The sequence below is a fragment of the Tamandua tetradactyla genome, chromosome 2 (genome assembly GCF_023851605.1).
Source record: "Tamandua tetradactyla isolate mTamTet1 chromosome 2, mTamTet1.pri, whole genome shotgun sequence".
Taxonomy (NCBI): domain Eukaryota; kingdom Metazoa; phylum Chordata; class Mammalia; order Pilosa; family Myrmecophagidae; genus Tamandua; species Tamandua tetradactyla.
This window is the reverse complement of record NC_135328.1, coordinates 43,146,017-43,157,251: the sequence shown is the minus strand read 5'-3', so window position 1 is coordinate 43,157,251 and position 11,235 is coordinate 43,146,017. Positions and strand designations below refer to the sequence as shown.

At 55.0% G+C, this 11,235-nt stretch overlaps 1 protein-coding gene across 5 annotated transcripts in view; it reads right to left on the bottom strand.

Annotated features, from left to right (window-relative positions):
- Positions 1-307: 307 nt before the first annotated feature.
- Positions 308-11,235, bottom strand: part of WHRN (whirlin) — a 94,382-nt gene continuing 83,454 nt past the window's right edge. For 3 of the 5 annotated variants that reach the window (XM_077143870.1, XM_077143880.1, XM_077143892.1), the window contains 5 exons: positions 6,242-6,313; positions 4,265-4,802; positions 2,284-2,465; positions 1,431-1,553; positions 308-1,158 (listed from right to left, as the gene is read on the bottom strand). In XM_077143870.1, the coding sequence (XP_076999985.1) occupies positions 976-1,158; positions 1,431-1,553; positions 2,284-2,465; positions 4,265-4,802; positions 6,242-6,313 (1,098 nt within the window). In that variant the 3' untranslated portion in view covers positions 308-975. The remainder of the gene's footprint in view (positions 1,159-1,430; positions 1,554-2,283; positions 2,466-4,264; positions 4,803-6,241; positions 6,314-11,235) is intronic. The other 2 variants (XM_077143874.1, XM_077143887.1) reach the window with 1 other exon arrangement.

Here is an 11,235-nt window from a genome sequence, read left to right as displayed (position 1 = left end):
GTGTTTTCAAGCATTCATGCACATTTTGCATTCTGCCCCATAACAAACCTGGATGAGTTTTAATCTAAAAATATTACCTGTAAATCCTTAAGTTTTGCTGTTAAAGCTTCAAGTAAGATGCTCCAAGATGCAGGTGTGGCTCAGGTGCCCCTGCACACCCCTCTGTGTGTCCCATATTGAGCCGTGGGGGGCAGGGGAGGAGGGTGGTGAGCATGTGATGTTCTGAGTACCAGTCTCTGTCCCCGTCCCCCCTCCCCTCCGCCCTCCTAGCCACCCAGGCAGTCCACACAGCACACTGGCCCCTAACCTTGTTCAGATTTCTTTATTGAAAAATTAAAGTCATAAGCTCTGTATATAAATACACGGACACTTCTGGTCACCTGCGAGGCCTCTGGGAAGGGCTGGGATGTGGTAGGAAGACAAGATGGGGCTCTGGGGCCCTTGGGGTTGCAGGGAGGGAAATAAATAATACATACCACAGGTTTAAGGAGGCAGGGGAACAGGGTGTGTGGGGGGGAGTGCTCGATGCTTATTTGTGGCACTAAAGGGCCTGTGAGATGGCCCCTGGTGGGGGGCCGCGTCCACAGATTCTCATGTGACCTCCCTCTGACAGAGGCTCAGGCATCGGGGCTGCACGGGGCACCCCCCACCCAACCTGGAGCAACAGACCCTGGTAGCTTCAGTCGGATATTCCAGGATGCAGGTGCTCAGCCCTTCCCCTGCCTGTCTCCCCTCCCCGAAGTCCACACAGGTTTGAGCACCTACTGTGTACCCGGCACAGAAGGGGGTCCCAACCTGACCTTCTTTCTGTTTGCCTTGCCAGCTCTCTTCGCCCCCCAGTTCTGCTCTAGGGGGCTGGGGTGGAGTGGGGGGGAGGGTGTCTTCCTGCTACCCTGGCCAGGCAGCCCGGCCCTCAAGGAAGCTTGGCAGGGCCAGGAGGGGGGTGGGCTGGGGCCTGGGGCCGGGGGGCGGCCCTTAGAGCGGCACGTTGAACTCGGTGACCAGGAAGTCCACATAGTCCTGGTCCTTGGTCTTGAAGGCCTCGGCGATGGTGCGGGCGGCCTCGCGGTGCTCCTTGCCCCTGAGCGTCAGCCCGTTCACTTCCAGGATCACGTGGCCTACCTTGAGCTGCCCACAGTTGTGCGCTGAGCCGCCTCGCTGCAGGGGGGAGACGCAAGGCAGGGAGCACGTGGGGGGCCCAAGGGGCAGGCCGGCCTGGCCTCGAGCACCCCACTATGTGGTGAGCACTAGGGGCGGGCCAGGGCATGGCCAACCAGACTCCTGCGACCTGGGTGTCCACCACCCCGACGAAGAACACTGAGGCTCCGTGAGACCCTGGGTCTCCCTCGGGTGCTGGATCACCTCTGGGGGTGGCAAGATCCTGGGGATGCTGGGAGAGGGCTCCCCAGCGGGGGCCCCGGGGGAAGTACCTGGATTGTGACGATCCGAGGCAGGGGCTGGCGGGTGTTGGCGCCACCCTCGATGGCGATGCCCAGGGTGGCCGCGCTCTTCTTCACGCGGACCAGGGTGGACGTGGGCTCCAGAAGTCCAGGCTGGGGGGATGGGGAGCAAGGAGGCCACTGGCTGAGGCCGTCTGGTGGGCAAGCCCTTCTGGGGAATGGGCGGGGCCATGGCAGGCCCCTTGGGTCACCAGACCTCCTCACTGGGAGCTCATGTGGCCCGGGCACCACCAACAAGAAAAGCCTGGGAAATAACCAGTGTTGAGGAGGTCATGGGGAAGCCGGAATCTTTGTCCGTTCTTCAAAAAGTTAGACAGAGAATTACCACATGGCCCAGCAAGTCCACTCCCAGGAATACACCCAAGAGAACTGAAGATAGGGACTCGGGGATTAGGCAGAAATGCTCACAGCAGCATCATTCACAATAGCTGAAAAGTGAAAGCATCTCAAATGTCCGTCAGTGGGAGAATGGATGAGAGAACCGTGGTGTGTGCACACGGAGTGGAACATTATTCAACCATCAAAAGGAAAGAGGTGCTGACACCCGCCACCACATGGATAAACCTCAAAACATTATGCTAAGTGAAAGAAGCCAGACGTAGAAAGTCATATATGATTCCATCTACATGCAATATCCAGAAGAGGCAAATCCATAGAAAGAGAAGGCAGATTGGTGGTTACCAGGGGCTGGGGGAGGAGGAAATGGAGAGTGACTGCTTCCTAGTCAGACAAGCTGAAGCCTGGTTCCCGGGGACCTCCCTGCTCTCAGTCCGGGGCCCGCCTTCCCCTTCAGTCCTCCCTCCCCCCCGTCGTCCTTGCTCACCGGTTTGGTGGCCCCCTCTGTGGTCCTCTCATTCTGAGGTAGCTCTTTGCTGCTCTTGCTCTTGGCGGACACTGTCTGCCTGCCTCGGCCTGGGGCGCTGGCCTCCGCCTCGCCAGCATCCACACCGCTGTCCTCGCTCAGCGTCTGCCCGCTGTCTGAGAGCTGGGAGAGTGTGGAGGCTGCTGAGAGTGGGGGGACAGGAGACAACTGTTCATTCAGTGGGGACCAGAGAGGGCTTCCTGGAGGAAGTGACGGAGCTGGAGGCAGGAAGGCTGGATGGCACTCCCCAGGCATCAGCGGAGAAATGAAGGGATCATGGGGCTTGAGAATAGGGAGACCCACCACCATCCCCACCTAGTAAGACCTGCCCATTCAACTCAGCCTTCCCAGAAGGACACCACTTCCAGGCAGTCCACCTAGACCACCCAGTTCTCAGCCCCCAGGGTAATGATTACAAAAGAGGTCAGATATCAAACCCAGCCCACAGATATGGGTTTTTCTTTTTAACTTGTACAATTTTTAGTGACGGACCCACATGTTCAAATTAGGGGATTTAACATAAAAATTAAATTTCTAGTTTCTTGAGAAAAAATGAAAGATCTGGCACCCCTGGCCAGCAGCCCTGAATGACCCCAACTGGCCTGAGCTGAGTGGAGGACATGTGCTGTTTGGCTCGCCAGTCACACCTGAGCTGCCACCCTATGTGCATTGTATTCTGGACCCTAAGTTTAGACCCTAGATTAAGAACCCACACTCTGGAACCTGGCAGATAGGGCTTGAATCTCACATTTCTACTGATCAGCTGTGCAACCCGGAGCAAGCCACATGGGCTCTCTGAGCCTTGGAACTCCCTAAGAGAGAAGCAGTCAAGCCCATCCAAAGAGGTTATCATAAAGACTAATGGATCTGCTGCAGGTAGTGAAGCCATCAAAGACAGAGATGAGCCCAGACTGCCTGACTCCACTGTTACTTTCTGTGTCTCTGTTTTTCCATCTGTAAAATGGGGGTGAACAACAGGACCAGTCTCTTCGGGCTGTCGCCTGGGCCAAATGCATTTATGATATAGGAAGACTCCTAGACCAGGGCTTGGTCCTCGGTAAGAGCTGCACAAGCGTGAGCTCCCATGGGCCCAGGCAGGCCATACATCATAGCCCTGTTTTCTCTTTCCACATCCTGCCTGCTCTCTCCTTAGCTGCCTCCCCTGACTAAGGGACCTGCATTCAAGGACCCCGCATTGGACATCCTCATCAGTGGACTGCTGGGGAGCAGCAGGCACACAGTTAATCCCCCCTGACTTGGCCGGCCGCCTAGCTTGGCCTCAGCAGCCCCGCGGATCATTTTAGCCATAAGATGGCAGCAGAATCCAACAAAATGCAGGTGCCTCATCAACAGGAGGGGCGCGCTCTCCACGGTGGAGGGTTCTGGCTTCGCAGGGGTTGGAAACCCGGTTTGAGCCTAGCCTCGGCCTCCTCAGCTGGACTCCCACTGAGGGCCCCAGCCTCAGACTGGCCTCGGGAAGGTGGGGAAGGTCCATCCTGCCGTTTTTATACCCACTGCTCCCCGGGCAGCTATTCGTGCCAGCAAGGATAGCAGAAGCCACCCCCCCCACGACAAGCTCACAATCTTGGGGCAACTGTTAGACAAAAACAGGCTGATTAGGGCTGGGGGAACAAGGAGAGCTGGGAGAGGATCCCCCACCCCTCACAGCAACCCTGAAGGGGCTGTTCATGATGGGGAAGACAGCTCAGAGAGGTGGAGTGGCCTGTGAGAGCCACACAGCTAGTAATGGCAGGGCCAGGATTCAAAATCGTACTTCAAATTCCAAGGCCACCTTAATAGGGGCCTCAGGATCCTGGCCGCTCTGACCTGAGCCTGGGTGCATCTGGGCACCTAATCCCACCCCATGTAGATGGACCTGTGGAGGACAGGGACCTGCTGAGGCCATCCTAGCCCCCCAACCCTGAGGTCCGTGGGCACTCACCACGCGTCTGGGGCAGTGCCCTCACTTCGTTCACGTCCGGCTCGCTGTCAGGCCGGTGCACCTCCACCATGACAAAGTGCTGATTTGTGCTTGTCTGGTCTGGGTGGCTGCAAGGCGAGGGTGGTGGGAGGCAGCCCCCCACCACCGGGGCCTCTGCAGGGGGACTTTTCAGGTGCGGAGGCGACTGGACGCGTGGGAAGGGGCCGATGGGGTGCTGGTTGACCAGGGCCAGGTGGGTGTCCAGCGGCCTTTTGGAGCTGGGCTTGGCAGGGGAGACAGAGGCATAGATGGGAGAGGAGGGCGAGTCCTGTGCTGTGGAAGCCGCTGGGGCCGGTGTGGTGCCCGCTGGTGGGCTGTGGTTGTGCAGAGCCGAGAAGATGATCCCCGAGTGGGGAGACTCGGAGGAAGGTGTCTGGAAGTCTTCTCTGGCCGGTTTCCTTGGCTGCGCGGGTGGCTGGGCCAGGCCTTGGGCTGGAGGTGGTGTAGGTGGCGGTGGCATGAAGTCGGGCAGCCCCTTGGAGATGGATTTGACGTCATCCTGCCAAAACACCCAGCAAGAATAAAAGGAGTCAGAGCTCATGGTGGATGGAAGAGGGGAGGCCCGAACTGCTGAGAAGTGCCAGACCCGGCTGGAATTCTGTCCCTGCTCTATTGCTCCTGGCCCTGCTGCTCTGAATTATGCAACACCCGAGCGGAAAACTTCTCCCCAGCATCTCAGCAGCTGATAAGCGTCGGGATCTTGGCGGGCTTCCCTGGGAACAACATCATTACCTTTGGGAACCGAAGTCCTTGGCAATAGCCAGGACTTGTCACGGGGTATGAGACTTAATGAAGAGGATGGGGGGGGGGGAAACATTTCTTTGGCTTTTCTTTTTAGGGGGTCCTCTTGGCTACTGAGATGGGAGACATGATTGACTGGAGGGAGGAGGAGGGTGGCCACAGCGAGGACCCAAGCTGGGATGCTGCTGGGTAGTGCAGGACGGTGCTGGACACGAAGTGCACGGGGAAAGTCACCGTGTGTAAGTGCATATAAGGTGCTAGCAAAGTCCCCGTGATCCAGCAGGTGCCTGGTGAGTGGCAGCTATGGACAGCGTGATTACTACTTGCTCATGTCCATGTGCAACACTTAACATAGCTCTGATTACATTGCTGACACTGTTCTAAATGCTTTACATAATTTATCCCTCGTCACAAACTTTTGGGGCTGGGACACTATCATCATCCCTGTTTCATGGATGGGGGGGTTAAGAAACTTGCCCAAAGTCACGCAGTAAGTGACAGCAGTGGGATCTGAATCCAGGCAACCGGGCTCCAGTTCCAATGCTACTCAGGAGTCACTGGGGGAAAACCTCGTGTCCCCAGCCAATCACATAAGATGCTTCGCTTCTATTTAACCTGCCTCCACCTTCCCTAGGTCAACAGCCTCCAATCAGAGCATACTTGGGCCTATCTTTTTTCCCAGTATAAAGCTTTCCCACTCCTCAGCCTGCCTATGATGCTCTGCCAAATGCAAATGCAGGTGGCTGCCTCCCTGGCTATAGCAAGCTCTGAATAAATAGACTGTTTTTTTAAAAAAAGTCATTTGGGCCATTATCACAAAAGGACCGTTCAAGCTACTGTGTGCCTACAAGAAGAAAGTCAGATTTAAGTGTCATTTCTGGCCTAGGCATGTGCCTCTTCAAGGGGTTTTCTCCACCTACTCCAATTCAATCTTGCTCCAATAATAGTCAGGTCAGGTAACATACTAAAAGCAAGCACCAACTCGGCAAATAGGCTGCGGTCAAGAAGTCTGATGCTCCACCTAAAATCACCAGGAACCAGCCTTCCTGGCCCTGTGGGAGACCGCAGAGATGCTGCACCTGGTGCCCAGGCCTTGGCTGGGTCTGGGGATTCATGCAGGGACCCTGTTCTCTCACTCGGAGAAGGAGATCCCAGAGCCCAGGCAGGACACCATTAAAGGATCAGAGGAGGTCTTACCAGGGAAACATCTGGGAGGGTGTTGACACTGCCCTGGACAGCCTGGCCAGTCTCCTCCAGGTCCAGGGTGTTCTAGAAACAGAGAAGAAAGCAAGGTGAGCAATTATAAGACCAGAGGGGGAAAGCGGGGTTGCTCTCCAGGACCTCCAAATTTCTGGGGCCCGAGGGCACCTTCACGTGGTTTATGAGAGTCCTGACAGGCCCCAGGCCATTGGAATTTACTTATGTGTAAAATGAATGCCAGTGTTCCTGCCAGACCTTTTGAAGTTAGTTTTTCTCTGAGGCAGTCCCATCATCCGCAGGCGGCCCCTGCACTGCCTGGAGATGCTGACGGGTGACCCTGGCTTTGACTAGGAATCCTGGCGCCCAGGACTAAGCAATGTGCTCAACACCCCCCACACCCAAGGGTTCTCTCTCCCCTGCTCCAGGAAAGGATCCCAGGAGAGTGTGGAAAAGGCAAAATACATTGTGTTGTTGTATACAGAGGGTTGGTTCAGGGTTTCAACAGGCCGTGTTTTGCAACAGTGTCCATTTCCTCCTTCTTCAGCTCATTGGAAGAAGCGGGTTGCTCCCTCTGGGGACACTGCACTGAGGCTGGTGGTCTAGAGAGCTCAGGGGAGCCATTTCTCTCTGCCCAGGATGCAGTAAGCCATGGCCACCCACACCAGACTCAAGTCCCAAGAGATCAATATGGGTCATCTCTGCAGCTCTGGACTGACGAGGGGCTGGGCACCCCTCCATGGGGAAGGCTGTCTTCAGGGAACTGCCTTCAGGGAGCTTGGAGGCCCTTGGGGTTGGCCAATGAGTAAAGGAGCAACAAGGGACTGTGTGGAGAGGGCACAGGGAGAGGGAACAGAGGTGTCTGTGGAAGCCCAGGGAGAAGTGTGCTCGTGTGCGTCAACGTGGTGAAACGATGGTGTCCAGGTGTTTGGTCAGACACTAGCCTCGATGTTGCTGTGGAGGTATTTTGGAGATGGGATCAGCTTCTGCAGTCGGTTGTTGACTTTAAGTGAAGGCAATTGCCCACCATAACATGGATGGGCCTTGGCCAATCAGGTGGAGGCCGGAAGTGCAAAAAAACTGAGGTTTCCTGGAGAAGAAATTCTCCCTCAAAACTACACCATCAGCTCCTGCCCCGGTTTCCAGCCTGCTGGTCCCTGCTAATGAATTTGGATTCAAGAATGCAATATTAACTTTTACCAGAATTTCCAGCCTGCCGTACAGTTTTGGGACTTGCCAGCCCCACAACTGCATTAGCCAGTTCCTTAAAATAAATCTCTTGATGTATATAATCCTGTCTGTTCTCTGGAGAACCCTGATTGATTTAAGAGAGGCTTCCTGGGGGGCTGTGCTGCTTAAAGCTGAGTCTTGTGGATGAAATGGAAAGAGAAAGGAAAGATGGGTCTGTAACAGACAGAGGAAAGGTTGCACATAATGTAGGAAAAACATCGAGGATATTCAAGAATCTACAGAGACAGTAGGAAGAAGATAAAGGATGTTCAAGAATGTTCAACCGGAGCATGAGTGGAACTGCCAGGACTTGAGTTTGAGGGCAGAGGGTTGCCATGGAGACATGGTCAGGTTTGCTCTGCAGATCCCCTCTGCTCCTGTCCTCTGCAGTCACACTGCAGGCATGTTAGGGCCTTCACACAGGCTGCTCCCTCTGTCTGGAACATTCTGCCCCTCAACTCTCCACAAGGCATGATCCTTCAAGACTCTATCCAAATCGCCCTTTTGATGAGGTCTACCTGAACTCCCCCTAACATCGCAATTCCCACCCCCCTTCCCTGCCTTATTTTTCTTCTTATCCCTGATTGCTAGTTTCTATGCAGCAGCCAGGATGTAATCTCTGAAATATAAGTCAGATAATGTCTCTCCAGCACACAACCCTGCAGTCACTTTGCATCTTTGCTTGGAGGAAATTCCAAACTCCACACTCATGCAATCACACAGTCTGGTCCCTTCTTGCTGCCCCTCCAACACAATGGCTTATTCCTGCCTCAGGGCCTTTGCATTTGCTGGTTCTCAGCCTGCACTGGGCTCATGGTTCACTTCCTTGGCTCTGACCCTGAAGAGGCCTTCCATGACCAGCCCTAAGATAGTATTCCCCATCGCCTATCCCTGCCCCTGTTTTGCTTTGTTTTATAACATTTATCATGACCGGATGCCATCCTATTTATTTACTGACTGTCTGTCCCTCCCATTAGAATATAAACTCCATGGAGGCTGGATTTGTTACTACTACCTGGTCCCCACTCTATCCCTAGGGCTCAGAACAGTGGCTGCTTGATACATATTTATTAAGTAAAATAATGAATTTGTGACTGAATTAATCAATCACTCTGGCCATGATGGGGAGAAGGCCAAGTGGGCAGGGAGATAAGTAAAGAGGCTACTGCTGTCACCATGGAAAGCAGAGCAGTGGCCTGATTGACAGAAAGCACAGGGGGTGGGGATAGGCAGGGTCTCCACCCCTAACCCCCACGGCAGACGCCCCAGGCTACTCCACACTGATCCGCCTCTCACCTCTCGAATGATCTCCCTGAAGTATTGAGCATTTGGAGACAGGGAAGGGGCAGGCGATCATGAAGGCCAGACTTGGGTATCTACCAAGCAGCAAGCTGCTCGGCCTCCCAGAGCTGCAGAAGAGCCGTTCCTACCCAGACCCCCCCAGTCTGGTCCCCACGATGCCTCTGTGACAAAGTCAGGCTGACAAAGCTGACGTTGACGTGCAAACCTGGGTCTCCACTGCCTGCTTTCTCTGACCCTATCTCTTATATACTGCCCAGCAGGAAGATGCTGCTGGCAGCCCCTATGGTTCATGAGTCAGTGTGTGTGTGTGCGTAGGGGTCCTTGGAGAGAGTGAGGGGCAGTGATGGGCTATTTTCTCACCCACTCACTAGTGGCACCGGGTCAGGCTTTGCCATCTCTGAGGCTTCTTTGAGATCACACCCAGCTCAGCCATTTATACATACCTAGCTGTGCCTCAGTTTCCCCATCAGTGCCTGCCGCATGGGTTGATGTGAGTATTTGGCACGTTATTACTTGTGAGCAGCTCAGAACAGGGCCAGGCACAATACACGTGGGAAGGTGATTGTTCAGTGCATAAGAAGCCCAGAAGGCCCTGCAAACCTGCCGCCAGCAACCCATCAAACTGCCAAGATGTTCCCTGGATTACGTGAACACCTCAGTGGATAGGAAGCCGGTAGGGCTCCCCTTCAGCAGCCCCACCCCAGAGGCCCCAGAGACCCCATTTCAGTCCGGTGCTCCCTGAAAACCATGCAGCTGGGCAACCCGGGTCATCCTGAATCAAGGCATCTGGGGTGGATAAATGCAATTAACCCCCTAAGCGTCGACAGTGGTAGCCCAGGCTTCACCAGGAGGCACCGGGGAGATTGAGAGCCCCTAGGAGGCGCAGCCTCTGCCACCTCCCTTCCTCCACCAGGCATCCCACCTGCAGGCAACCCTGGCAGAAGCCGGGTGGGACCAAAGAGATGGAACTCTGGCCTGTTTGATGCGGTAGGAGCTCTGTGCACTCAGTCAATACACGCTTATCAGGTAGCCCTGACTTATGAGGAAGGACGATAAGATCATGACGATCCCAACACCAGGCAGAGGGTCATGCATAGTAGCTGCTCAAAAACTCTTGTTCAGGATCATCGATGGGGCTGGTTGAGTAGAGAGGCCCCATGGGATGGGGGAGGAAGGGTCTGGACCCAGCATGTCTTCACCATGCACCAAAGGGAAGGTGTGAGTTTTTCCTGATTAAGAATATTAGAGAACTACAGATTAGGGAGGCCGTCCACACTGGGTGCTTTACTTACATTGTCTCATTCAATTCTGCCAACAGCCCCAAGAGGCAAACCCTGTGATTCTCCTCCTTCTACAGATGCAGCGTATAAAGCTCAGAGGGGAAAGTGACTTGTCCAAGGTCACATAGCCATTCTGCAGCAGATCAGGATTCTAACCAAGGTTTGGATCGCTCCGAAGCCCATGCCACCCAATCCCAACCCCAGGCGTGGTTAGAACCAGAGGGGCCCCCGAGGGACTCCGTCTGAAACAGGAGAGAAGGCATCAGTGGCCCCTGGCCTCAGCCTCATTCTCTGCTATTCACAGCATCTGAAAATCCGGGCAGCAGGTTGGGGTGTGGGGAGACAAACATCCAGCCCTGGGAGGGGTCCTGAAGTGGAGCAAATGGCAGACGGGCCAGAGCGCAGCCCTGCCAGGCTCCATCTGCCAAATCCAGACGCTCAGGAGCCCCGAGTCCCCAAGCCATGCTCCATGTGCATCTGAAATAGCTGCAGACAGCAGGCTAGGAACCCAGGGGATGCGTCAGCAGAAACGCTTGTGCAATAGGCTTCAAGAGGCGGATCAAGGTCAGAGCTCAGGTAGGAGCCAGGCCTGTGTGTCCTGCCCACCCCCTCCAGCTGCCTGGGGCCCCTTCTGCCCTGGCACCCTCCGGGGCCAGAGCCCAGACCAGGCAGCTCAATTAATCCTGCCAGGTGGGACCCTTCACCCACACCGAAGTTGAGGTAACTGAAGCTCGGAGAGGGAAGGCCTCCTGCCCAAGGTCACACAGCAAGGATAGGGCAGGAAGCTGAGCCCCTTTAAAGTTCTGACTCTACATCCCGGGCAAAAAAACCTGCTTCCCACCAAAGCTAGCAAACCTCCAAGACCTGCTGCCCTTATTCCTGTCTCCTCTGTCCTCAAAACTATGACAGCTCAAAATATTCCCTTCCTTAAGAGAAAAGAACGCCTTGGCTCTAGTTTGGAAAAACTGCAGGGAGGACAAGAAACAGATCAACAGAAATGAAACAATGTGGGGCCATCATGTGTGCTGACCTTTGCCAGGTGGACTTACAATTTGAATTAAAGGGAGCTAAGGCTTTGCTTGGACATTGTCACAGCCCAGGCACTGCTGGGCGTCCAGTGCCACCTCAGCAAGTGAGCACCCCCACCCCCACCCAATTCCTGGGTTTCTAGGCCTTCTCCCC